The sequence below is a fragment of the Pisolithus orientalis genome (assembly GCF_024613125.1).
Source record: "Pisolithus orientalis strain OTSU chromosome Unknown F5J12scaffold_9, whole genome shotgun sequence".
Taxonomy (NCBI): Eukaryota; Fungi; Basidiomycota; class Agaricomycetes; order Boletales; family Pisolithaceae; genus Pisolithus; species Pisolithus orientalis.
In genome coordinates this window covers 150,055-174,862 of record NW_026260790.1, presented here as the reverse complement: position 1 = coordinate 174,862, position 24,808 = coordinate 150,055, and the positions used below count along the sequence as shown (strand labels likewise).

General features: G+C 47.8%; 7 protein-coding genes across 7 annotated transcripts; 5 read left to right on the top strand and 2 right to left on the bottom strand.

Moving 5' to 3' along the window:
- Positions 1–109: 109 nt before the first annotated feature.
- F5J12DRAFT_562190 (uncharacterized protein) lies at positions 110–1,801 on the top strand. Its single transcript, XM_051740064.1, has 6 exons — positions 110–281; positions 327–479; positions 544–683; positions 743–1,021; positions 1,080–1,468; positions 1,520–1,801. Exons 1-6 carry the CDS (start codon positions 274–276, stop codon positions 1,772–1,774), a joined length of 1,224 nt encoding a protein of 407 aa, XP_051601277.1. The 5' UTR covers positions 110–273; the 3' UTR covers positions 1,775–1,801.
- Positions 1,802–1,828: 27 nt separating this feature from the next.
- F5J12DRAFT_766750 (gamma-glutamyl phosphate reductase) lies at positions 1,829–3,495 on the bottom strand (the record flags this gene model as incomplete). Its single annotated transcript, XM_051742198.1, has 4 exons — positions 3,212–3,495; positions 2,876–3,146; positions 2,500–2,822; positions 1,829–2,443 (listed from the first exon to the last, which is right to left on the bottom strand). Exons 1-4 carry the CDS (start codon positions 3,389–3,391, stop codon positions 1,829–1,831), a joined length of 1,389 nt encoding a protein of 462 aa, XP_051601276.1. The 5' UTR covers positions 3,392–3,495.
- Positions 3,496–3,656: 161 nt separating this feature from the next.
- Positions 3,657–7,033, top strand: F5J12DRAFT_821005 (Alpha/Beta hydrolase protein). The gene is made up of 19 exons (XM_051745289.1): positions 3,657–3,816; positions 3,876–4,086; positions 4,153–4,336; positions 4,389–4,425; positions 4,474–4,568; positions 4,622–4,659; positions 4,715–4,746; positions 4,796–4,888; positions 4,944–5,057; positions 5,112–5,182; positions 5,245–5,588; positions 5,640–5,671; positions 5,726–5,789; positions 5,845–5,922; positions 5,978–6,005; positions 6,059–6,168; positions 6,226–6,236; positions 6,295–6,456; positions 6,509–7,033. Exons 2-19 carry the CDS (start codon positions 3,921–3,923, stop codon positions 6,848–6,850), a joined length of 2,001 nt encoding a protein of 666 aa, XP_051601275.1. The 5' UTR covers positions 3,657–3,816; positions 3,876–3,920; the 3' UTR covers positions 6,851–7,033.
- Positions 6,949–8,815, bottom strand: F5J12DRAFT_562028 (RNA polymerase II-associated). Its single transcript, XM_051740063.1, has 7 exons — positions 8,723–8,815; positions 8,443–8,672; positions 8,169–8,382; positions 7,877–8,111; positions 7,659–7,814; positions 7,414–7,605; positions 6,949–7,361 (listed from the first exon to the last, which is right to left on the bottom strand). Exons 1-7 carry the CDS (start codon positions 8,737–8,739, stop codon positions 7,116–7,118), a joined length of 1,290 nt encoding a protein of 429 aa, XP_051601274.1. The 5' UTR covers positions 8,740–8,815; the 3' UTR covers positions 6,949–7,115.
- A 2,101-nt stretch (positions 8,816–10,916) lies between these two features.
- Positions 10,917–11,843, top strand: F5J12DRAFT_820983 (ERV/ALR sulfhydryl oxidase domain-containing protein). Its single transcript, XM_051745288.1, has one exon. It carries the CDS (start codon positions 11,027–11,029, stop codon positions 11,570–11,572), a length of 546 nt encoding a protein of 181 aa, XP_051601273.1. The 5' UTR covers positions 10,917–11,026; the 3' UTR covers positions 11,573–11,843.
- On the top strand, positions 11,821–14,133 carry F5J12DRAFT_820972 (uncharacterized protein). Its single transcript, XM_051745287.1, has 11 exons — positions 11,821–11,928; positions 11,992–12,078; positions 12,129–12,241; positions 12,308–12,506; positions 12,561–12,693; positions 12,750–13,106; positions 13,165–13,219; positions 13,274–13,301; positions 13,350–13,501; positions 13,552–13,765; positions 13,823–14,133. The coding sequence occupies exons 1-11, from the start codon at positions 11,876–11,878 to the stop codon at positions 14,034–14,036; spliced, it is 1,605 nt and encodes a 534-aa protein (XP_051601272.1). The 5' UTR covers positions 11,821–11,875; the 3' UTR covers positions 14,037–14,133.
- A 1,949-nt stretch (positions 14,134–16,082) lies between these two features.
- On the top strand, positions 16,083–17,132 carry F5J12DRAFT_781689 (uncharacterized protein; the record flags this gene model as incomplete). The annotated part of the gene is made up of 9 exons (XM_051742596.1): positions 16,083–16,103; positions 16,159–16,204; positions 16,389–16,430; positions 16,561–16,586; positions 16,723–16,765; positions 16,786–16,809; positions 16,849–16,863; positions 16,902–16,979; positions 17,035–17,132. The coding sequence occupies 9 exons, from the start codon at positions 16,083–16,085 to the stop codon at positions 17,130–17,132; spliced, it is 393 nt and encodes a 130-aa protein (XP_051601271.1).
- Between the last annotated feature and the right edge of the window lie 7,676 nt (positions 17,133–24,808).

Below are 24,808 nucleotides of genomic sequence, written 5' to 3'. Positions count from 1 at the left end.
ACGGACACATTCGTTATTATCGTTCCTTACATTGCTTTGATAGTGGTTACCCAACGTTCCTTGCCTTTTTTTTTGATCCTAGGTTTATAAATCTCCGAGACTACATCATTTTCTCTGTAATCTAGTAGCGAGGATCCGGAATTCGAATTTAGCTCCTGTGTAGTTGCGTGTCTTTGCATGACGGCACGTCGCGTCGCGTTTATTTAGCAAATAGCAAATCAGCCTGTCACCCGAAGTTGGCCAACGCCAGAATCCACCTTGGACTCAACCGAAATGTCATCGTAAGCCTACGTCGCGCAGGTTCCTCTGTTTGAAATTAATTACAGGGTATATAGCAACGAACGGCATCAAACTAACTCGAATCCGTCTGGTGGCTCCTCTACGACCGTTGACGCGGCCCTTGAGCATGCGCGGCGTGCCTTCGCGCTGAAAAAATATGAGCAGGCTGTGGAGTTGTATGCCACGGCCCTCGAGATGCAGTACGTCATTCAGTGTCTTCTCCCACTGGCGTTGCTGATATACGTTCGCAACCCGCGGATGCAGGACAAAGACACATGACGAGGACGCGCCTGAAACGGCAGATTTGTATTTCTTGTATGGAAAGGCACTATTGGAGAACGCAATATCGCAGGCTTCGGTGCTGGGAAAGGAACCTGAACCAGGGGCAGCGGAAGAAGAGAGACGTAAGGAAGCAGTTCATCGTCCCCTCCTTTGACCTATACCGCTGAGAACATCTGGACAGCTGCACAAAGCAATGGAAAAGGACCTTTCTTGTCGTTTTCGGGCGATGGTGACGAAGAGGACGGGACTGTGGACTTACTCACGCAAGCTGGGAAAGAAGAAGAGGAGGAGAGCGAGGAGGAAGGTGATGATGGGGAGCCCGAGGATGACTTCAACGCTGCGTGGGACGTGTTCGAGTTGGCACGATCAATATACGACAAGGGGAAAGACCAGGACGACGAGATTAAGCTTAAACTGGCAGATACATATATTGCACTCGGAGATGTATCCCTAGAAACGGGTACGTATGGATGCACCATCCACGAGCAAGATCTCGTCCATAGCTGATGTTCCCTCAGAAAAGTTTGACCAAGCCATCACGGACTACTCTGCTGGCCTTGCACTCAAGACCGACTTGCTCCCCATTTCATCACGACAGATTGCTGAAGCACATTACAAGCTAAGTATGGTTCTCGACCTTACTTCAGGACGACTATCAGACGCCATCGCGCATGCCGAGAAAGCACTGAATAGTGTGTCAACTCGTATCAGCGAGGTCCGGGATGGCTTGGATGGAAGGTTGGTGCCACTCCCTACGGTCCAGTCGAAAGAAAAAGATAAGAAGGGAAAGGGAAGAGCAGATCCAATAGTATTGGTACCTGGAGAACTGGTTCAGGGTTTGACAAGGAGTCAAATGGAAGCAGAACTGCGGGATTTGGAATCTCTCAGGGAAGATCTCGCTGCCAAGGTACATTTTTATGGATAAAATTGTACGACGAACACTAATGATCGTTTTCAGGTGGAAGAGTTGAAGACGACACCCTCTGAGCTAGCGGAGACAGCGCCGGCGCTTGCTGCAAAAGCGCTTGACGACGAGCTTAACGTACGGTCAATAGCCGTACCAGGCCAGCCGCCTGTCGTTCATGATTTGACTTCCATGGTGAAGAAGAAGAAAAGGCCAATGGACACAGAAGGTACTGCGAAGCGCAAAGCCGACGACAACGACAAGGATGCCCCTCTGAAAAAAGCGAAGTTTGGTGACGAAGTGTCATGATACGAATTCCACTGTATCTTGACCTGTAGTGCATAGAAGTCTAGATGGTACATTTTAAAACGGAACGATGGTTGTTTTGATGGGCGCATGCTTGTAGCTTCTCTTCCCCTCCCCCACGCCAAATTCACCAACGACATGTCCCTTGTCTGCCTTACTTCGCATCATGTACTTATAAATTACCAGGCCTTCCAGCCCAACGGGTCCCCGCGCATGGATCCTCCCCGTGCTAATACCGACCTCGGTGCCAAACCCGTACCTGAAACCGTCCGCAAAACGTGTGCTTGCATTAATGAACGTTCCCGCAGAGTCCACACCTCTGCAGAAGGTTGTCGCCGCCTCTTGGGATTCTGTTACAATCGAGTCCGTGTGGTGTGAAGAATGAGCGTTTATGAACTGGATCGCAGAGTGGAGGGAAGGTAAGGCGATGACAGAGAATTTGAGGTCAAGATGTTCGATATCATAGGATGATTCCGACGCCACAGATACGTGGCTTTCGAGTTTTTCTTGTGGAAATTGGGATGTATCTAGTGTAGCAAGCGTGTGTGAATCACAAAGAAGGTGGACGTCCGCATCAAGAAGCGCCTTTGCAACCTTGGGCCACACGGTATGTAGAAGCGACATGTGTACGATGAGGGTTTCGGCGGCATTACAAGCGGATGGGTAGTCAACCTGAAGTGGGACAATTCTATCGGAACCGTGGGCAGATGAAAAGGGCATCGGTGTACCTTTGAGTCCAGCACGATTCGGACAGCCTTTTCTGGGTCTGCCGACTCATCGAGGTAAACATGACAGAGGCCATCAGCGTGACCCATGACTGGGATCCGTGTGCTGTTCTGTATGTTCCTGACGAGACTGTTACCTCCCCTCGGGATGACTAAATCAATGTACTGATCGAGAGCCAGGAGAGCGGAAACCTCTGCCCTTGTCTGGATGGACTGGATGTAAGTGCTGGGTAGTGTGGCCTGCGCGAGACCCTCTGAAATGACTCTAGATAGCAACAACGTCGTTCTGGTAGATTCTTTCCCGCCTTTCAGAATGGCAGCATTGCCTTGAAAATGGTTCCCGTCTGTGCTGGATGAATGATACACAGTCAATACTCACCTGATTTGATGGCAAGGGCGGCGATATTGACGACTACCTCTGGACGTGCCTCGAAGATGATAAGTAAAACCCCAATCGGACAAGTGACACGGTAGAGCTCAAGGTCATCGTCCAGTTCTGTGGCGTAGGTGACTATACCGGTAGGGTCAGGAAAGTTTGCGACGTCCCGAACACCTTTTACCATCGCGTCCCACTTGTCGCCCCGGGAGAGGTCGAGGCGTTTCAATAAAGCGTTTGACATGCGGCCAGCATCTACCTCGACTTGAGCAGCCTGTCCGTGCGAGGGTTAGGCAGGATCATTTGAGTCAGATCAAGCTGGTAGGATGGGTGGCGTACCTGCATGTCCTCGCCATTGGCGGCCAATATAGCGGCCTTGTTAGACTCCAGCCTTCCAGCGATCTTCCCCAAAGCCAGTTTCCGTACATCAGCGGAAAGCAGCTGGGAGGCCTCAAAAGCGGATTTTGCTGCTTTCGCAACGTCCAAGGTGGCTGAGATCTCAGAGTCGGTCGATGCCATGGCTCGTCGTTACAGATCGAGTGATTGGCAGCGACTCAGCAGAGGTGTGACCCGTATCAATTATATACGCCATCTCGGAACTTCCGAGTCGGGGTAGATTTTACAGATCATCAGTGTCATCCTTAAACCTGAAACAGCTGGAACCTGCAACGATGCACATTTAGACTGATAGATTATATGTCGAATTGCACAGTGAACTGAAGGAACCCGTCGCTGGTCCCCCGGCCCTGGTCGCCATCGGCATCTGTCTGCTTCGCGTACGTAGATCTATCTGGGTATTCATGCACAAAATTAGTCCACCAACATGTGCCACGTGGCTGTCCTCCATGGTCAAGGCTTCTCAAGCCCGTCATGGTCTGGTTACTACCTGGTGCAGTCTAACAATAAGGATCTGATAATCATAATAACAATACGCCGTGGCCCCGGTAAGTCCGTCGTTCGACAGGGCGTGCGGAAATGGTCAAGTGTTCTATAAAATCTTCAGGTGACCCACATTGCCGGCACCCTTCCCCTCCACCCTTCCTGTCTGATGCTCTCATTTTTTGGCGCCATGGCCTCCAAGTCATGTGCGGTTCTCTTGATCTTGCTTGCATGCATTTTCGCCACCAATGCGCAGTCCGGGACACCGCCGAGTAGCTGGCCTCAGGTTTACCCCGGCATGCCATCTGGCGATTATGGTCCGGCGTGGCAGAACTGTAAGTCCATGGCTTTATCAGACAACATACCTACTCGGCAGCCCGTTGTCTAATGCGGTTGCGTAGACTTCCAAGTGACGGAACCCCTTCCAAACGTTACCTGGACTCTCGCCCGCAGTTGGGCTGGCAACATCCCCGTCCAAAGGCAAGGTCACCCCAACAATACCCTCTTCTTCTGGGCGTTCGAAAGTTCCAATGGTTCCTTCACGGCCGAAAGCGATCAGCCATGGGGAATTTGGTTAAATGGGGGGCACGTAGCCCATTTTCTGGTAGACAATTCCATACTAACTTTCCATTTGCAGCCCTGGATCCTCAAGTCTCGTTGGCCTGTTGTTCGAGGTGCGTTATCGCCCCACTGACTTTGATGTCCTTCTGACCACGCTTCAGAATGGTCCTATTCACATTCAAAATGATTATTCAGCGTTTCAGACCCAATATGCTTGGACAAACGTCGCAGATTACGTATGGATTGACCAACCAGTGTATGTGCCTCCCTTGAGTTTTGATCGTTATGAATCCCTTCATTGTGCAATAGGGGCACGGGATTCAGTACTTGTGATTCCGAGGGTTACAGTGAGTAACATCATACATGCATCCACCATAGTCTGGGCTAACTTCTCCCCAAAAGTTTTTGATGAAGATCAGATGGCCAGCGACTTCGTAGGTGGTCATCCACATGTCTTGCCACCTTCTTTCTCACGTTTTCTAGATGGGCTTTTTGGAGAATTTTGTCCAAGTCTTCCCGCAGCTGGCCAATCGACCCCTGTACCTTACTGGTGAAAGTTACGCGGGAATGTACATTGTTAGCTATCGCCCTGAACATTTTGTCCAAGCCAACTGATTGGTCTGTTCATTAGCCATATATCACCAAGGCTTACTTCGAGATGGAGAATCCCCCGGTTAAACTAGCAAAGATCGCCATCGGTGATGGTACCATCGGATCAGGAGAAGCTTTTGAACTCCTTCCCGTCGTAAGTAGCCGTTATATCTCTCCATCCGTGCTACTGCGGCTAACGTCTGTCAAGGTCAGCGTCCTGGAGACGTACCCACAGATCATAGGATATGACACTGATGTTCTCGAATATTTCAGGGAACAGTAAGCCATGTCTATTCCAAGTATTTGAGCCTTTCTTTTTTTGACGTTCCCGTTGTCCCTAGGACGGCACTTTGCGGTTACGACCTTACCCTCGAGTATCCTCAAAATGGACATTTCCCTACCCTTACTTTCGAACCCGGTAGCAACCCTTCCCTGAGCGCTACGCCATCGGGTAGATTTAAGTCTCAGCTTACGAAGCAAGGGTTATTGCTTGATGTTCAAGAACGTTTTGCCGTGGAGCTTGCAAAACGGGATAGACATCTTTCAAAGCGTGAGAGGCTGAGAGCCCGAGACACATGGAAGAGAGACCTTGCTGGCAGGGCAAATGGAACGATTGACTCGTGGTACGGGTGTGACTTATACGACGAGATGTTGGATTATGCAATCAATTACACCTTCCCTTGGTGTAGGTCCTCACCTTTGTACTGTTTCCCGTCTCTGACTAAACCTAACTCAGCTCTGAGCCAGAGTACCGGTGGCATGTTTGATGTATGTCGGTCCGGTTGCTACTTTTCGAGAGAGAGCATCAATTAATCTTCATAGATATATAATGTACCCGATGCTTTGAATCCCGAAGCTCCAATGGATGGCTCGGTGTTCCTCAATGGTTTGTTCATTTTTAATACACTGTGTAGGCGAATGGAGAACCTGCTCCCTCGTAGATCCACAAACCGTCGCAGCCATCCATGCTCCTACCAGCAAGAATTGGGTTGAGAGTATCTACTATCCGTTTGGAAATAGTGAGTATAACCTCTTGCCTTTGCTACCATATTTCTGATCGTTTGCACTCTGTAGATTACTCCAACGGAGATCCTAGTGTCGAGTCAGTCCATGCTTTAAATGTTCAAGTCACCACAATTTGATGGGAATTAACAGGCCAATGGCTTTCTTATCTGACCTCGCCTCGAACGCCACTCAGCAGCAGATCGCTATTGTTATTTATTCTGGCAACGACGATTCACTGGTTCCTCATCTGGGTTCGCAAGGTAGGCTACTCAATCTACTTTGAATGCGGAGATTTCGTCTAATATTTACAATCACAGTAACTATTCAGGTGCATTTTCAGATGGTTCTACGATCGCCACTGTTATCACTGACTTCATCATGGCTAGAACACGACGTTCGGTGGCATTCAAGGTTTTTCTCGCAAACCCCAAACGCCGTGGTACAATGATGCCGGTGAGTTTGCTGGCATAGTCCATCAGGAGCGTGGCTGGACCTATGTCCTGATCGACCATGCGGGACATCTCGTCGGTTATAACAACCCAATCTCGGTCTGTTTCCGTTCATCCACACCTTGGCCGCGGAGCGTTCATCTTTTGTTAGGCGCTTACTTTCGTACGAGAATTTGTGTTCGGTAACAACCAGACTGGTCTGGTGATCGACACCAACTCAACCAACTCCGGAGGTGTTACTGTTGTCGGTGGCGAAGTCTCCTCTTTGGGGGGCGAGATTATGACCGGTCAGCCGGGTATTTATTATGGTTCTGCTACTACGGCGTCCACCTATTTCTTCCCGAGTGCGACCGTTGAAGCATGGGATGCGTACGTCGCTACCGCAACGGCGACTGCCTATAACCGTGCCAAGTCGATGTCGCATGTCTCTTCTCAACTGGATAGTATGTTGGTGTGCTGTTGTATTTTATTGACGACTATAAACCTTCTATAATACGGAGACTTCTTACGGACCATTTTTGCCAGGCTGGGACTTGCAAGTTCTATTTGATTCGTCTTGGACCTGGAAACTAATGTTTCACATATTATTATGTCGCATTACGCCGATTGTTTGTCGTCCGTTCCTCAGTTCTGTCCTTCTGCATTATATTTAATTGGTATCGCATCCATGTATCGATCGCTTGGCAGCGTCGGCGGCCATTGATACATATGTACAATGAGGGGAACTACTGCAACAGTCACACATAAATATGTATAGCCTAAAAAATATCGGCCATAATCCCCTCTCCGTAACTGGTACCGTAGCCCTCAGTGCTTTCTGCGTGGGCATCAGTAGCCTGCCCGACTGCATCCACGTCAATCTCCCCTTCGCCATCTGCATCCACATCCCCTCTCAGGTACATCGGGTCTAGAACTTCTGCCATAAGCTCTTCGCGTTCATCCAACTCTTCTTTACTCATGGGTACGTGTGACATATGAACTAGCTGCAACTTCGCGTCCTGGTTCTAGTATGGCCATAATTATTATATGGACAAGGGAATCAAGAGACCGACTCACATTAACGCGCCTCTTTTTCAATGTCATCTTGCGTTCGATGTTCTTATAGTAAGCGGCTTTCGTACGCTCGATGCCGCCGCTAACAGTTTTCGGCAGCGTATTCCCATCATCGAGTACCAACAAGAATTCGTTTGGCACGTCTTGTTCGATCTTAACAGTTTCGTAGTCGCGGGCGTGGCGGAACGTGGTTATCTGAAAGCAAAGTATGCGTCAGCGTATGGAATGGGAAGATGTTGTACGCCTACTTTTGGTTCTTCCAAATCAAGAGGACCAGCTTCGAACCGGCTGGCTTTGAGTGCTAAAGCTGGGCCATCTTCGTCTGTGAGGTAGTACGCCAGGAAGTGGTCGCCATCTGATTCCATGGGCCGTAAAATGGCACAATCGAGTCGGGGATCATCCACCTGAAAATTAAATAAGACCAGGATCTATACAGCGGTGGTCGTTTGTGGGCGTGAGTGCGTACATCAATGGGTCTGTCTCCCGGTCGCTCGCTGAATCTAAACAGGTCGTATGCGTTGGCCCAGATATCCGCATCAGGAAATATCTCATACGATTCGACCGCAGTAACTTCAGGCTTGTTAGGGTGTCGGAGTGTGGAAAGGGAGAATTGGGAAGGTTCGTTGCAAGCTGCAAAAGAAGCTTCGATGTCACGGAGCTGAGCTGCCCGAGAAATGTCGATGTTTTGTGGGAGATGTTTGCTTTTCGATACAGTCATGAATTTCACAAATAAGAAAACAGAAATCACTGAAGCGCACATTTCCTGAACAGATTGAGAACGCTGGACACCCTCTCTACTAAGATACTCCGTTTTACGTAACCAGGGGACGTGGGCAGGGAGAGGTGTTGAAAGCCCTACTGTGGGCCCGGGCGTGCCATTGGTGTAGGGTAGAGAACTTGAGGATGGATCACCGAGTAGGAATCGATCCTTTGGGTCTAGTGGGGGAACGAAATTTGGGTCTGGATTCAATGCTATAGGAGATACAGTGGTTACCGAATGCTGGGCATGTCCAAGAGAACTGTGAACCACACCTGACTCGTCTGCGTCTTCACCCCATAAACACTCCCAGAGGCCGAGGTCAAGCGGCATGCCACATTCGGCATCTATAATCATAGGAAGAGGAGTCTCATTCGCAATGGCATTCAAGAACTCTGGCCGAGCATAACGCATAGGGTCAGTCGGTATATCCAAGAGCTTCGGAGGACATGGTGGTGGTGGGAGGGGGTTCGAGTATCGTACCCGGATGAGGAGGTCTAGTTTACTGTCGGCGGATGTTTGAGCAAGACTAGTTCGAAGATGACTGGCCTGTACCTTTTCCTCGAACTCATTGCGACGACTCGAACTGTGTTACTGTAAACTTGGACCTCTAAGTGAAGTGCAATGCACCCATGTATGGGTCCGTGGGAACGCACCCAAAAAATTAGAATCACAGGGGGCACGACTGATTGAATCGGTCAAGTTATCGTTGTGTTGTCGATGCCCTCCTATCGAGGCCATAGAACATCGTCGGGTTTCGTTGATGGCAGTATCCTTCTTCGTCAGCCCATCAAGCAGGATGACAGGTCTCAAGCCCAATATTGATGCAATCGTCAGACCGGTAAGACTGCCACCGCTTTCGACACCATTCCCAACCAGAAGCACTGGAACGATGGCAAGGATGTGGAGGAGAAACTATGCTATGTCTACGTTGCTGTCTTTTGGAACGTGGCGCGTGATGAGGGACAAGTTCGACGGTGGTTCCCTGACGGTTCTCTCCATCATTGAGACTCAAGGTGAGGATGTCTCCGCTTATATTCCAACCAACATAAATGCAACGCATTGTGTGGGGCTCTGTCCTTGATGCATTGGTCCGTTTCCTGCTCAATCGTGGTGCCCGTTTGATTGAACTTCTCGGGCAAGGTCGATATTAATCCTATTCCATGCAGGTCCGGATTCCTATTGTCTATCCGTGTGTCAGCGGTATCGTGCGTGCTCCCGTGTTCCCCGCTGTATCACCCCTAGAGACATCTGCAGCTTGACTCCAGAAACTACCCAATGAGAAGGTGAGTTCTGCGCACACTTGGTAGCCACCCAAGGACATGTTTTACGCAAAGGAAATCTCAGTCGGAACCGTCACTCCAGAAATTAAGGCCGCCGAGGACTATGTTACTTCTTTCGCATCATTGGTGTGACTTATTCTGCGTGTATGCCATATATTTTGGCATAGAGGACTAGATAATGAACTACATAAAATGCATTCCCCCCACGCTGTCTGTGCTTCTGTAGGTTTCGTCCTTCTCTTCTCAGGCGAGAGAATATCTAATCCAGAGTGTTAGCGAGGTGCATATCAACTTTCCGCAGGACGTTCTATCCTGCACATCGGCGTGCGCATGCAAACAACCTGGAAGAGCCCAGATACCATATAGCTTATCACGGCAACCACCTGATGTAGAATGCCCTATTGTATGTTTCGATCCGCAGGGCACAGCATAGGGAGGTCCGTCCGATAGGCTGCCATTCTTGATGATCCGAATCAATGAATGGGTTGGGTGAGATGAAACATGACGTAAATTCCTCGTGAAGTTGGGTCTAGAGGATATGGTTATCGCACAACCCCTTCATGTCGCGCAGTGCGGCTACAGTTCCCTCTGAGACGGGATTGCCAAGGCTAAGGCCCTTAAGTAGTCATCATCAAGTACAATTAATGGTAGTCTCGCCAGTGCCCGTGACAGGTCAACCCAACGATAGTTAATGCCATATTGAAAATAACGCCTTGCATAGTAGATCAGGTCATTGAAGCCGTCATAAAATTGGGAAACTCTGGCGGGGCGGCGAGTCCGCCTTTCCGACTTCCCGCCCTTCCGCCCGCGTCTTCCGAAAAAGATGTACATGGCTGATGGCTTCGCCTTCACAAAGCCAACATAGGAGGCGCGATTTGAGCGATCACCCGATCAGGAAGTAGCATTCTGCTGAGAGACTGACATCATGGCAGTCGAAATCTTTGGCCAATCTCATAGCTTCCACCGAAAGACTATACTGCATCATCTTTGGAAACGGAGGTTCAGCGTCACGATACTTCGTTTGGCGATGCGGTGCCGAGTTAGGAAATTCCTCCTCGATGAAGAATGAGGGCACGCGACTCTCTAGCACTGCACTGAGGTCAAGGGAGAATGCGATCACGGATTCAAGTACCTTCGTGGCCCGCCTCTCGACATTCCGCCTGAAACGAGTGATCGCGTTGAGCAAGCTATAGACAACGTGATCGTTTTCAATGGAGACAGCGCTGTTTTTTGCTGAGACCACGTGAAGAGCACTCATAATGGTCGAATCCAGCTGCAAAGACCTCTCCACGCTTTCCCGTCGGAGAACACGGAGGGTGGCATTGGTGCCACTGCGAATATACTTGCCACTTCGTTGGTCGACGCCTTGTTAAGGCGTGTCGGCGTGTGAAAAACGGGCTTGGTCGTGCAAGACGTTGGCGTGGTTGACTGCCATGTCGTTCTGGTGTCGCCCGGGTAGGTCCCATTTGCCATTCAGCATTTCCAAGATCAAACTTTCGGTCGAGTCACGTGATACCGTGCGCTGCCGTGGCCCGCCGTCCCTCCGTCCGCCTCCGTCCGTTGGCAGCCAACACGTATGGGCATCACCCCCGCGTCGTCCGACTCGGCCTCTCGACCACCTCAGAATCTTCCGCCGGGGATGGTCATTGGGCCAGATGGAAAGCCCTGCAAGATCTGCACAGCCTTCCGAAACTGGAAGCCCAAGGCATCTACAGCATCAATGGCGGCACTCGCAACTGCAGCAAACCTCCGTTCAGACCAACGCTCGGACGGTCAGCCTGCCTATTGCCCACCAGATGTTGAGCAGCTCGGTCGTGCGACGTGGACGTTCCTGCACACTACTGCGGCATACTACCCAGCCCGTCCGACTCCGCAGCAACGGGCAAATATGCTCAACCTTCTACATTCGTTGCCCGTCTTATATCCGTGTTCACACTGTGCGTCCCACCTTGGTGAGACCATGAGGACGAATCCTCCTGATGTGAGTGGACGAGTTGCCCTCAGTCGTTGGCTGTGCGAAAGGCATAACGAGGTGAATGAGAGACTGGGGAAAGATAAATTTGATTGTGCCAAGGTGGATGAAAGATGGAAGGATGGACCTCCTGATGGTAGTTGCGACTAGCTACCCGTGAGTATTTTCTCTCGTCGCCCGTACTTGGTGTTCTGGCTAGATTACGCTGACCAGAGTGCAACCTCACGGGTAACACGTGCATTATTGCCCTTTCCTCTCCTTTCAGTATTTCTTTAGGAAACACGTGAATACGTACAAGTACGTAGTCAACAGTGTGTAGACCCAGGTTACGGTCGGACCGATGGTCCGCTCGTCTCCGCTAGACGTCGGAATCGATATTAGTATTTGTCTATGTTACTAGCGGTTCTATGGCATGTGGGGCCCAACGCATGGTGATGTTCTTATCAAACTACCATGTCTGATCTACGATTGGGTGAGTTTGTAGGCTCATTGGATTGCGGAACAACGTAAGCTTGTCTTTGCACGCGAGAGGGAAAATAGAGATCATGGTGCTCCCCCTTAACCCACAGGTCTGTTCGATTTATTGTCTTCGACCAGTATGCAAACATCATCGCCCAACACCAACTGGAATTTCCTCAATATTACCCAGCTCCTGGGTAAGGTCCGGTTTTCCGATGATCATTTACAAGACTGAGACACTACACAGGTGGCACGAGCATGATGCCAATGAGATACAGCAGGTTTCCAATGAATGCATCGCAGAAGCTTGCAGGAAATTAGAAGAAGCCCAATGGGCGAAAGAGAGCATCAGAGTAATTGGTCTGTGGATGCCTATGTCATATTTTCTGGTTACCCTCTGGTGATATTGCTCACTTATTCGTCAAGGCGTCACCAACCAAAGGGAAACGACTGTCGTCTGGAGTCGCAGCACCGGAAGGCCACTATGTCGGGCTATCGTTTGGACTGATTCCCGTACGAAGAACATCGTCGCGCACTTTGAAAAGATACTTGCTGCAACTGGGATTGAAATTGAGACTGGTCAGTTCAGGAAGGGGGTTGATGGGGTTGAGGCATTACGAGAAATGTGAGGCAAACCGATCGATTTCATTATGAATAGGGAGAAACTCACTTCACAAAGCACCGGACTCGGCCTTTCGACCTACTTTTCGGCGATCAAGCTTCGGTGGATGATTGACAACGACGACGATGTGAAGAGGGCATACGAAGCAGACAACTTGCTCTTTGGAACGGTAGAGTCGTGGATCGCATATGTAAGGGTGCCTTCACAACCTACGCGCTGCACCGTGTGATTTAGGGAAATCTGCAGAATCTAACGGGTGGAGCTAGCGGCGGTATTCATGTTGGTGAGGTGACTAACGCGTCTCGGACGCTTTTGATGAATCTTCGCACCTTACAATGGGACGATCGCCTCCTCAAGTTCTTTGGCTTCAGACCATCGATTCTTCCTAAGCTGGTGTCGTCCTCCGAAGTATACGGTCACGTAGCCAGTGGTCCTCTTAAAGGCGTACCTATAGGAGCGTTGATTGGTGATCAACAAGGCGCACTTGTCGGAAACAAGTGTTTTGGGCAAGGGGAGGCGAAGTGCACTTATGGGACGGGTGCCTTTTTGTTGTTTTGCACGGGAAATGATATCGTAAAGAGTAGTCACGGGCTGCTGAGCACCGTGGGTGTTGATTAATTCGCCACCATTGAATGCTTACCATCTTCCACATTTCCTCTAGGTGGCGTATCAGCCTGGCCCTGGCGCTGCGCCAGTGTACGCCGTAGAAGGGAGCAGTGAGTTTCACGTCCAATGCACGGACCGTGTGTCCCAGCTGATGGTTTACCAAGTTGGTGTTGCTGGAGCTGCCATCAAATGGTGTGTTTGTTATGGTCCTATCGCTAAGTCTGCTCCAACCGATCTCAGGTTACGAGATTCAATGGGCTTTATTAAGTCTGCGGAAGAAATAAACACACTTGCTGTTTCCGTTCCAGATACCGGAGGCGTCTATTTTGTGCCAGCGTTCTCCGGGCTTCTTGCACCCTACTGGGATCCCGGGGCAGCTGGATTGCTTATTGGTAAGTAGGGTCATTATTCGGCTGTTGGCTATTTGATCCCACCTGCCCAGGGCTGTCGGCTTATACAACTCCCGCACACATTGCTCGGGCAACAACGGAAGCAAACGCTTTCCAGACAAGAGCCATCCTCGAAAGCATGAAGTTAGACTCTAAGACAGACCTCAAACATCTGAAAGTAGACGGGGGAATGACGAATGGAGATGTCTGCATGGAGGTATTAGCAGACGTTGGCGGGTTTGAAGTTGTTAGGCCAGAAATGAGAGAGTACGTGGATAATTCCCATTGTCGTTTGTCTATATATGTAGTTGAAACTGAAAATAGGTCTACGGCACTTGGATCGGCCCTACTGGCTGGGGCCTCCATCCACTTGTTTGGATGGGATTCGTCCGACCCTCGCACATTTGCTCAAGTAAATACCAAGGGAAGTAAGACATTCCTACCTAGGTTGTCAGATAAGGAGAGAGAGCGAAGGTGGTTGGTGTGGCTGTGTGCTGTTGAGCGGTCCAAAGGATGGGAAAAAGGATCCGACGAATAATTTACAACTGTTAATACCTGAAACCGGTACAGGCTTCCTACAGATTCCAACAGTATGAAGCATTCATGCCAGTAGGTTTAAGTCAGTTTATTCTGGAAAGTTCACAAGTGGTGGTGCTGGTAGACTGAATTTTCTGTTGGCCACCCAATTGCAGTGGCATGTCTTTGGCAGTGGGGGCAGCTGTTCAGGGTGCCTGATGTTGGAGATTGGATGGTATGCAGAACAGTGAGAACTTCCTACTTACATAATCACCACTCGTTGTGGGCAGAAAAAATTTTCCTTTGCACCTCAGTCTTTGTCCAACTTGAAGCCTGAGGTAATGTCTTCTTTTCATATCTTTAGTACCAGACCATACAAATTCTATTTAGTTACCTTACTCTAGCAATATACTCATCATTTGTAACCTTTAAAAGGTTATGAGCCCTGCTCATATCACTCAACTTCCATTTTCACAAATTTGACTACAAGGTTCCTATGACAGAAATTTAGTCTGAAGACATGTCAAATCCTCCCTTAGTCTCTGCAGCAGGGAAACTGCCTGCAGTGGCATTTACCTCATCTGCAACAACATCTGGCAAGGTGACTCAAGGCTTGAGTCACTTGTATGACATCCCACTGTTCAACAGTAATGGTTTGAACTTCCAAAATTGGAAGGCACAGGTGGAGATGGTACTGGATCTATGTGGGTTGTGGTCTGTGGTTGGTGGCTTGGAAAAGAAAGCAGCTGATGCCAAGATGAACCTGAATGACTATGCTGAATGGGAGACAAGGAATAAGGAAGCATGAGCACAAATCCTCCTCACACTAAAGGACAAGCCATTAAGTGGTGTCATACACACAAAGATAGCAGCAGAAGCCTGGACCAAACTCAGCAAACAATGTGGGGAGCAGGTATCTGCTACCTAGTATGAGGTTGTGGGCTCCAGCCTAGGGATAGGCAATCTGAAGGGGTGAGTTCAACCCAAGGGGAGTCACTCTAGCTGTAGGAGGGGGTAGGGAGTGGATGTGACTGAGTCATGCAAGTTGATTGACTTCCAAATTAAAAGTGTGGTGGATTAAGGGGCAGACAGGCCTTGAACCAGCCTAGAAAAGTGTCAGAACTATGCCTGTGACTCAGTGCTAGGCAGGGAAAAGGGAAGGGATTATGTCAATGTCATTATTCTGCTTGCTCTCTTTGTCTCTAACTTGGGGGCTTCCAAATTGTTATTTTTTCTGTCAACACAGACAGGTATAAGTGTAGCTACATGCAGAGTATGTAACTATGAACTAAGTGACATCAAAAGTGAAAAGAGTGACAGGAAAGGATGGTAATTAGTTGAGATTGATGTAATAATGGCCATGAGGTCAGTATGGCATCAACAATCAAAGGAGCAGCTAAAGTAAAGGAAGTGCAAGGAAGTGCAAGTGGTCTGAAGGGATGTGAACAAGAACACAGTGAGAGCTACAGAAACATGCTTACATAACTGATAGTGCAGGCCTGAAGAGCATGAGTGAGCAAGTGCAGGTGGCCTGAAAGCAGTCACAAGTGTTGGAACTTCATTGCAATGGCCAAGAGGAGTGTCTAGAGGTCATGCAATGGCAGGGGAAGTGGTTTGACCAAAAAGGGTGGAGTATTGGGCAACCTGGAGTATGGAGGGTGTCAAAGATGCTCAGGAGTGGTCACATTTGCATCACTTTTATTGCAGAGCCTATAGACACTTAGTAGACCTCCAATTGACACTGTACACACACTCCTAGTGTAGGGAGATTGCTCTCCCCACAATGATATGAGGGAAAAGGTTTTGAGAAGGGACCAAGGTTGCAGGGTGAACTAGAGTGTGAAAACTCAGTCTTTGAAGTAGGACAAAGTCTGTATTATTAACCAACCTAGAGTGTGAAAACTACTCAAGCTGGTAAGTAAAAGTAGGGTATAATACCAGTAAGGAACATTACCTCAGTCTTTGAAGTAGGACAAAGTCTGAGGTACAAGGAAAAATGAAGTGGCTAAATTGTATGGGAATATTATGTAAGCAGTGCTTACTGTACAGAACAACAGTATGTTCCAACATGCCCCCTCAGCAAGTCATGGTTTGAAAAATAAGTCCATACCCTTCATGTAACACCTTGTGTAGATATGTTGTAGGTGAAGGATTTGCATTGGTGGCACTTCTGGGGCCAACATTCAAGCTGTGAGTAGCTTTGTTGTGTGGCACAGAGTTGCTGTGTGCATGTGCATTTGATTTGTAAGCAGTCTGTTGTTGATTGTTCTGATGCACCTCCACAGCCTTGCTGGCTGCATGTTGGCCCTCTACACTTGTCATCTCATCTCCTCCACCCTTGTTGCCTCTTGTACTGACACTATCCTTCCCATAGGTCAATTTGGCATCCCAATTTTCAAGGGAGAGGCTATAGCTGGTGTGAAATGATGGCTTGGGGTGCTTTGGAGCTAACCTGGACTTTTGAGGTGATTCCAGGCTCAGGCACTGTTGTAGCAGGCTTTGTAGATGACCTATGGCCCTAGGAGGTGGCTAGCTACATTCTGTAGGACAGCTACTTGGTTTTTTGACCAAGGTTTGTTTAGATTTTGAGGCAAGAGCCTCTGTTTGACTGGAGCACTTATCTGGCTCCTCAGATGGTGTTGGGGACCAATTGTGTTTGATGAATGGCTTGTTTGGGCTGTCTTCAACCTTTCTAGGGATGTCTTTAGCACTGGGCATGCCTGATTGAAGATCTGGGCTCATCTGCCCCAGGTTTGTGCTCATGCTACCAGCACATGCAATCATAGAGGTGGCTGGTGAGTCTGCATCATATTTGCTGCTTTCCCTGCTCACAGCCCAAGTGCCCACAGGTAACTTGGCTGTGATTGCTTTGTTTGACCCTGTGTAGTCACCCTCAAGAGGGATGATGCTGTGTGTCTCAAGCTTGTGGATGCCTGGTCTGTTCAGGCATGCAGATGCCCCCAAGGTTGTTTTGTCAAATGTAGTATGATTTGTTAGTGCACCTGGAGTATGTACTGCAGGTATGACTGCATCTGTGCAGTTCTTGCTGGGCAGGACAAGTGTGCAAGTTGCACACTCAGCTATGTGGCCTGGAGTTCATGTGTTTGACATCTTGTAGCAGGCTGTCTTGGGATTGAGGTAGGTGATTAACTCTTCTGAGTTGTATTCACCCTTATGATTGGTCAAGAGGTGCTTAGGACATTCACCAGTTTTGATTTCTGCTCAAGTGTGAACCTTGTCAGTTGAGTCAAGGGTCTTTTCTGACTGATGGTCTGTCCAAGATGTTGGTATGGATCCATTGAAGGCTGAGTAGGTCTGGTAGGGTGCACCATGAGTGTCATTAATAGGACTTAGGTGGGGTTAAGTTGATCTGCTGTGTCTCTTCAAGATGAAGGTGATATGCTGCTGTAGGGTGCTGTGTGCAGTCCATAACTTCTGTTTCATCAACCATGTCTGTATTGACAAGTCTGTGTGTGGGTTTTTTACTTGCACACCAGTCTGGGCTAGAGTGCCAGCTTTTGAGTGAAGCTTCTGACCCTGCACATGACTCAGACAGCAAGATGTTGGAATTGCAGAATGGGAAGACAGAGTTACACAGCATGTATGAGGCATCATTTTGGATGCATGATTTTGCAGTGAGTATGTAGAGTCCAGTCTTCTTATGAATAGCAACTCCAACAGTTCCCAACTGGCTGTTGACCAACTGACACTTATCTTGTTTGAAGGTGAATCATACTCCCTGACTGGTGAGGGATGGGACTGACAGCAAGTTTGAGCTTAAAGATGGCACATAGTAGACATCATGTAGGATGATGCAACTTTTCTGTCTGTCCCTGAGGTCCATATCAAGAGTTATATGGCCAACTGCGACTGCATGCACAGTGTTTCCATTTGTGACTGTAATAGGCTGTGTAGGTGCAAGCCATTTAAGTGAGGTGAACCAACTGTATTAACAGCTCATGTGAGCAGAGGCTCTGGAGTCAAGGATCCAGTGTGTGTGTGGAGGATGGCTGTGTGCATGTGCTAAAAAGAGGCAGAGTGGCACATTGTACTCAGAGGATACATGTGTGAACTTGGCAGCAAGTTCATCCTTTTCCTTCTCTCCTGCCTTTCCCTTGTCATCTGATGTCACATTTTTTGAAGCTTCATCAGCTTTCTTTTTTTGACATTCATCTTCACTGTGTCCTCTCTTTTTGCAGTACCTGCACTTGACCTTTTCTCTGTCATCATTTGCTTTTGACTTTTGCTGAGCAGATGTCCTGGAGATGAGTGCAGTTTGCCCACTGGAGGCAAGTTGACATGACTTCTCCTCAATTAGAACCTGCAAGATCACTGAGTTGATTGACAGTTTGTCATTTGAAGACATCAAGATTGTGCAGAGTGTTGCATAGGAGGGTGGTAAGGAGATTACCATAGCAATGGCTACAAGGGAGTTGTCGAGAGTTTGGCTGAGTGACTTTAGTGTGCATGCTTTGTGCCACATAGCATTTAGCTGGCTTTCCATTGGACTGTCATCTGAGAGCATGCCATGGAACAGCTTGCCTATTAGATAGGCTATAGTCTGCTTGCCATGCCCTTTGTACTGCTGACATGACTTTTTCCTGATTTCGGCTGCTGTTGTCACATGAAGAACTCCAGTGAGGGGTTCATCTTTCAGTGTGAGTATGATCTGGGCTCATGCCTCTTTGTCCTTTATCAACCAGTCCATATGGCCATTAGGGTCGACTTTAGGATCAGGCACTGTAGTTGTGTTTCTGTCAATAACTTCCCATAGGTCTTGTATGTTGAGCACCATGCAGATCCTTACTTTCCATGTCTGGAAATTTGAGCCATCATCTTCAAGTGATAGTATGTCATAGAGATGACTTGAGGCCTGCATAGCTTTTGCTGACAAGAGAGTAGTGGTGGTTGAGGCAGTGGTTGTCAAAGCTGCTGTACTATCCACCCTTGTCTCATCTGCCAGAGGCCCTAAGAGATCAATGAGACTGTCACCCAATGCTCATCCATATACCTGAATACACAGAGCCTCCAGCTCACAAGCCATCATGTCCAGTGTCTGCATGGTTTCATCATGTTGTATTTGGAAATCATACATTTGATCCTCATAGTAATGGTGGTGGGCCTCAGCATTGCAGAGTCAACATTCCAAATCTTCAATTCACTCTTTGATTGTGTTGGACATTTGTGACACCTTGGCAATTGGGGCACAGACAGGTGACAGTGCACTGGGAGTTGCAGTGGTTGTGAGTTGGATGGGTGCTGCTGTTGTCAATGGGCAGGTGTCTGCTTTGAACACAAGGGTTAACTGTGATAATTAGCATAAATGTGGAGTGATTAAACATACCTGCTACCATAGATTCCTCTACCTCCTGCACAATGGATGGGCCAGCCTTGACAATCAAATCCACTCATACAGCAGCTGGGGTTGGGTGGGAATCCCTGCATTTGAATGCAGGAATATGAATCTCTGAATAAAATTTGAGTCAGCATAAATACATGAAATTGTGAACGTACTGAGTGAAGATCCCTTGGGGATTGTCTCTCCCTGGTTGGAGGGCCCAACCCCAGTGTTGATGGCTTTGGAAGCCATCAAAACATGTCACTTTGGGGGATGTTCCTTTGGGCTTTGGGATTCTTGGGCCTCCATTGTCAGGGACAGACTTTGAGCTCACTTTTTTCCCCTGGCTCATGATGGATTCCATCAAGTTGGAGCAGCAATCCCACCTTTGGCATGGCTACATCGAATCTTGTGACTGTTGCATGGGAAGCAGGACTTCCCAGGGTTCTTGTAGCATCAGACCTTGCATCTGTGGCATGACTCACAGGAATGGGGGTTGGGGGAAGCATCCTTCTGGCAGCTACAGCAGCACAACTGTATAGTCCATCTGACAGTGGACAAGGCTTGCATTTTGATTGGCCTTGAGTGGGAACATCATCATCATTGTTAGTTTCCACAGTTGCCTTCCTAGAGTGGGACCAATATCTGGATTGATGGGACATCATTTTCATGGCAGCTTTGTGCTTCTGCCTGCCTTGTGCTGGTTCTTCCTCATTGTCCTCCTTCTCTGGCACCTCATCTTCACCCTCATCATCCACCTCCATCCTGTGTGAGCTCTCTGCTATCATTTGCTCCACCTCTGCCTCAGTTGCTTTCTATTTTCCTTTGTCACTCATCAGGATTTTGGTCTCTTGAGCAGGTGGTGTTGGTGTTGGCACCACATGGGGCATAGGGAGGCCCAACTGGTGGTAGTCATATTGATGCTTGATGATGTCAAGCCACTTGTGGTTGGCAACATTGGTTTTGGAAGGGGATAGGGTGGTCTTCCACTCAGGCCATGGGTGCTCAATCAGGCCAAGGTCTTCATGCCACTTTAAGAACATGTTGACACCAATGAGGGTCATCAGAATCTCATCCATCCTAGCAATGAGGTCACATACAGCATCCTGAATGCATCAGTTAGTGAAAAAATGTGATGATGCTATGATGCACTAGTTCATCATTCATCACCTTGATGGCACCTCTCCACTTCACAATCTTGTCCACCTTTCCCAGCTTGCTACTTTCCATGATATCCTTGAAGTAAATTTGAAGGATGCAGTTGGCTGCAGCATCAAGCTCAGGTGATTTCTTGAAGAGCTTGCAAGATGACAATGATGACATGTTTCTGATGATGAGATGATGGAGTAGTTTGATGGTGAGAGTGGTAATGGTGATTGGAGAGTGGAAGAGTCAGAGGTTAAAGACAGATGATGAGATATGCAGATGTCACATTTTTTGTCCCACCTATGAATGATTCCCATGGCATGATGGCAATACCAGTACAAGTCAATAATCCTGAATGTATATATGAAGCAGAGGCTCAGATAAAAATATGATGCATTGTTCTGGAATAGCATTGCTGTTTGTTTTGCATGTTTCCTGTCTGCTCCAATGGCAGAGTCCTGGCTTGCAGCTACATAGACCAGCACCTGAGATTCCAACTGAATAGGCAAATCATCCAATGTGAAACACAATTTATAGTGGGAAATTTAGATACTCTATAGTGCAAGAGGTTCCACTTTCTTCATCTCTTGTCTTCCTGGGCCCATTGTATATATTGTGACAGGGGGATAACCCAATTATGGATAGGCCCATCCATTTGTGGTGAGCTATCTATGATATGATGGATTGGCCCATCTTATGTGGTGCCAAGGGTTTGTAATCCTGCAATGGACAGATTGGCCCATCTTATGTTGTAACACTGGTTTCTGTTTTCCCTTATCTGCTGCCTGAGAATGCCATGGATGGGCCTGTCCTTATGTAGATCCCTTTGATCTCCCTTTCTGCTGCCTGAGAATGCCCTACACAGACTGTCCTTATGTAGATAGCTTGGATCTCCCTCTCTGCTGCCAAGAATACCATACATGGACTTGTCCTTATGTTGTGACAGGGGTGTGACAGGGGTGCATCTTGCTAGATGGTCCCATCCATTTGTTGTGATGATATACATGATACTGCTGAAGGGCCTGTCCTTATGTTGTGACACTATTAGATGATATTACTGATGGGCCCATCCATATGTTGCAACAATATAAACAATACTACTGAAGGGCCTGTCCTTATGTTGTGATGCTATTAAACAACATTACTGACAGGCCCATCTTTATGTTTTGTCAGAGGTACATCTTACTGTGGATGGGCCCATCCATATGTTGTGACTCTATTAAATGATATTAGTGATGGGCCTGTCTTTATGTTTTGACAGGGTACATCTTACTAGGGCTGGACCCACCCATATGTTGTGACTATATAAATAATACTACTGAAGGGCCTGTCCATATGTTGTGATGCTATACATGAGATTACTGACAGGCCCATCTTTATGTTTCATCAGAGGTACATCTTACTGTGGACAGGCCTGTCCATATGCTGTGACAATATAAATAATATACTGAAGGGCCCATCCATATGTTGTGACTCTATTAAATGATATTAGTGATGGGCCTGTCTTTATGTTTTGACAGGGTACATCTTACTAGGGCTGGGCCCACCCATATGTTGTGATGATATAAATAATACTACTGAAGGGCCCATCCATATGTTGTGATGCTATACATGAGATTACTGGTGGGCCTGTCCATATGTTGTGACTCTATTAAATGATATTAGTGATGGGCCCATCTTTATGTTTTGACAGGGTACATCTTACTGGGGCCAGGCCTGCCCATATGTTGTGATGATATAAATAATACTACTGAAGGGCCTGTCCATGTGTTGCAACTCTATTAAATGATATTAGTGACAGGCCCATCTTTATGTTTCAACAGTGGTACATCTTACTGTTGACAGGCCCATCTATATGTTGTGACTTTATGAAATAACATTACTGATGGGCCCATCTTTATGTTGCGACAGGGGTATGGCTTATTATGAACAGGCCTGTCTAGATGTTGCAGCACCATAAATGATATTACTCCCAGGCCTGTCCATATGTTGCCAACTTTGTATTCTAATCATAGACAGGCCCATCCTTATGTTGTGACCCTCTCCACGTTATGATAGGTGGGCCTGCCTTGATGTTGCAACAGGGGTGTAACCTACCAGGACAGGCCCATTGATGTCTTACAGCAGCTCAGTATACTTAATTGGTCATGGGCCCATCTAAATGTTTCAACATCCTTACCCACCACATGCCCTCCCCATATGTTGTGGTAATGCACTTACAGGCCTGTACATATGTTGCTCTCACTTTAGTCCCTCAGGCCTGTCCATGTGTACCAGCTAATCTATTTAGGCAGGCCTGTCTTGGGGTCTACATAAGTGTTGGTGTCTTGGTGCACAGGCTGCCCATGTGTTGTGACTAAGTGTGACTACACTATGTGAGTCACCACCATTCCCTTCCTCATGAGTGTCCTTGACTCCACCCTTGTTCAAGGCTTCCATGTCCAAAGTGCAGTCAGGTATGCCCTGAATGACTGTGGTATGTTGGGTAGGCACTCCAACATCATCTTGATGTTGTGGCAGGAGAAGGTAGTGGTGGAGAAATTTATCTGGACTAACAAGTTCATCAGGCCTTGGGGACAACAACTGCCTGCCCAGTGCCCTCAGTGTTATAGCATTCAGAAGTGGGAAGCTGGTTGTTCAGGGCAGACTTATTCCTATGAGTGCAAGAATCTTGGCTGTGGGAAGGACACACAGGGCACATCTCAGCCTCCCCAAACCTATACTATCTGCATGTCCAAAGGGGCTACCAAACTGACACAGGGAAAGGGGCAAACATCATCCTGGCTGTTGGAATCTTTGTAAAATACCATACCTTGATACATATGATATGCATGTACTACAATCAAAAATAGCTGCTTTGTGTTTTCAATTTTTATATGACATTGAATGTTCAGGAAAAAAAGTAATTTCCTGCAGGACAACTCCTCCATAAGTACTGATACACAACTGAGTAAATTTGTCCAATGTTAATTCCAATACAATGGTTGGGTTGGTAGAGTTAACTTCAATACCACAGGATAAGGATAGGATATAGGATTTTTCCACAACCATGTGGGTTCAGCCAGCTAACTACCAAGGAAGTAGTGTACTGAGTAATAAGATTGGCCAGCCCCACTGACCCACTATCAAGATATTGGTCCTTCTTGCAAAGTGTCTGCCCAACCATATGTAACTCCAGGTCATGGTTCATTTCCCCATCCACATCAGCTGACCCCACTGCCAGGACATCAGCCCCTCCCCCAGCGATGTCAGCTGGCCCCACTTCCAAGTCATCAATCCATCCCATAGCTGCACCAGCCAACCTCACTTCCAGGTCACTAATTCATCCCATAGCTATGTCAGTCAACCCCACTTCCAGGTCACTAATTCATCCCATAGCTGTGTCAGCTGACCCCACTTCCAGGTTACTAATTCATCCCACAGCTGTGTCAGCTGACCCCACTTCCAGGTCACTAATTCATCCCATAGCTGCATTGGCTGACCTCACTTCCAGGACACTAATTCATCCCATAGCTGCATTGGCTGACCCCACTTCCAGGTCACTAATTCATCCCACAGCTGCATCAGCCAACCCCACTTCCTGTTACACTAAGACTGGAGTCAAGGTGCAAGGGGAGCTCAGCTGCAGACATGGTTTCTACTGAGAAATGGCTGCAGTAACCTCTGTAAATGACAGAGGATTTAGGCAACACCAGTAAGAGTGGTCCAGGTTAGGGACACTGAGGGTGAAGTTCTGAGAGAACACTGCATATGATTGAGCAGCTCAAGTCTGGGGTTCCAGGACTTGAGCTGGCAGTCTACATACTACAGGAGAATGGACCATGAGGCATCTGCATGTAACAAGGTAACTATACCATTCGTTGAACAATGATGACACATGTTCTAGGCATGTAATGAGGTATTATCACTAGTGATGGAAGTTAAAGGGCTGTCAGATCAGAGAGAAGACAGCTAAAAAGGAAAGTAAGTCCAATGGAAGGAAACATGAGGTAAATGTAAGGTGAAAACAAGAAAACAGGGGTGAAACATAACATTACCCCCCTTCTAAGCATTGAAGTCCCTGACTTCAACTATTCTCTGTAAGGCTCTCTGGTCATGTTACTGATGGCAGAGTCATTGAAGTCAAAGTCATTATCATATAAACCATTGTCCTTGCTCCCAATGAGGGTACAATCATCCACCAACACAGGAGTGGATATTCTTTCTTGTAAAGGCCAATGAGGATGTATAGATGGACACTGGGCTTGAGTATGCCCAGGACAGGTGGTGCAGCAAAGGGGACATTCATAGAGTCCACAGTTGACTCTAAT

Excerpts from the sequence above, each read along its gene's own strand:
- F5J12DRAFT_562190 (XM_051740064.1), top strand. Across the intron at positions 684-742 it reads GGCAGCGGAAGAAGAGAGAC|CTGCACAAAGCAATGGAAAA; the intron begins GTAAGGAAGCAG and ends ACATCTGGACAG. Across the intron at positions 1,469-1,519 it reads GGGAAGATCTCGCTGCCAAG|GTGGAAGAGTTGAAGACGAC; the intron begins GTACATTTTTAT and ends GATCGTTTTCAG.
- F5J12DRAFT_821005 (XM_051745289.1), top strand. The coding sequence starts at position 3,921 with ATGCTCTCATTTTTTGGCGCCATGGCCTCCAAGTCATGTGCGGTTCTC. Across the intron at positions 4,747-4,795 it reads ATCAGATGGCCAGCGACTTC|ATGGGCTTTTTGGAGAATTT; the intron begins GTAGGTGGTCAT and ends CACGTTTTCTAG. Across the intron at positions 5,589-5,639 it reads CAATTACACCTTCCCTTGGT|CTCTGAGCCAGAGTACCGGT; the intron begins GTAGGTCCTCAC and ends AACCTAACTCAG.
- F5J12DRAFT_562028 (XM_051740063.1), bottom strand. Across the intron at positions 8,383-8,442 it reads TGAAGACGCAGACGAGTCAG|CATTGAATCCAGACCCAAAT; the intron begins GTGTGGTTCACA and ends TATCTCCTATAG. Across the intron at positions 7,362-7,413 it reads TGAAAAAGAGGCGCGTTAAT|AACCAGGACGCGAAGTTGCA; the intron begins GTGAGTCGGTCT and ends TGGCCATACTAG.
- F5J12DRAFT_820983 (XM_051745288.1), top strand. The coding sequence starts at position 11,027 with ATGGGCATCACCCCCGCGTCGTCCGACTCGGCCTCTCGACCACCTCAG.
- F5J12DRAFT_820972 (XM_051745287.1), top strand. The coding sequence starts at position 11,876 with ATGTCTGATCTACGATTGGGTGAGTTTGTAGGCTCATTGGATTGCGGA. Across the intron at positions 12,242-12,307 it reads AGAGAGCATCAGAGTAATTG|GCGTCACCAACCAAAGGGAA; the intron begins GTCTGTGGATGC and ends TTATTCGTCAAG. Across the intron at positions 13,302-13,349 it reads GCTGGAGCTGCCATCAAATG|GTTACGAGATTCAATGGGCT; the intron begins GTGTGTTTGTTA and ends AACCGATCTCAG.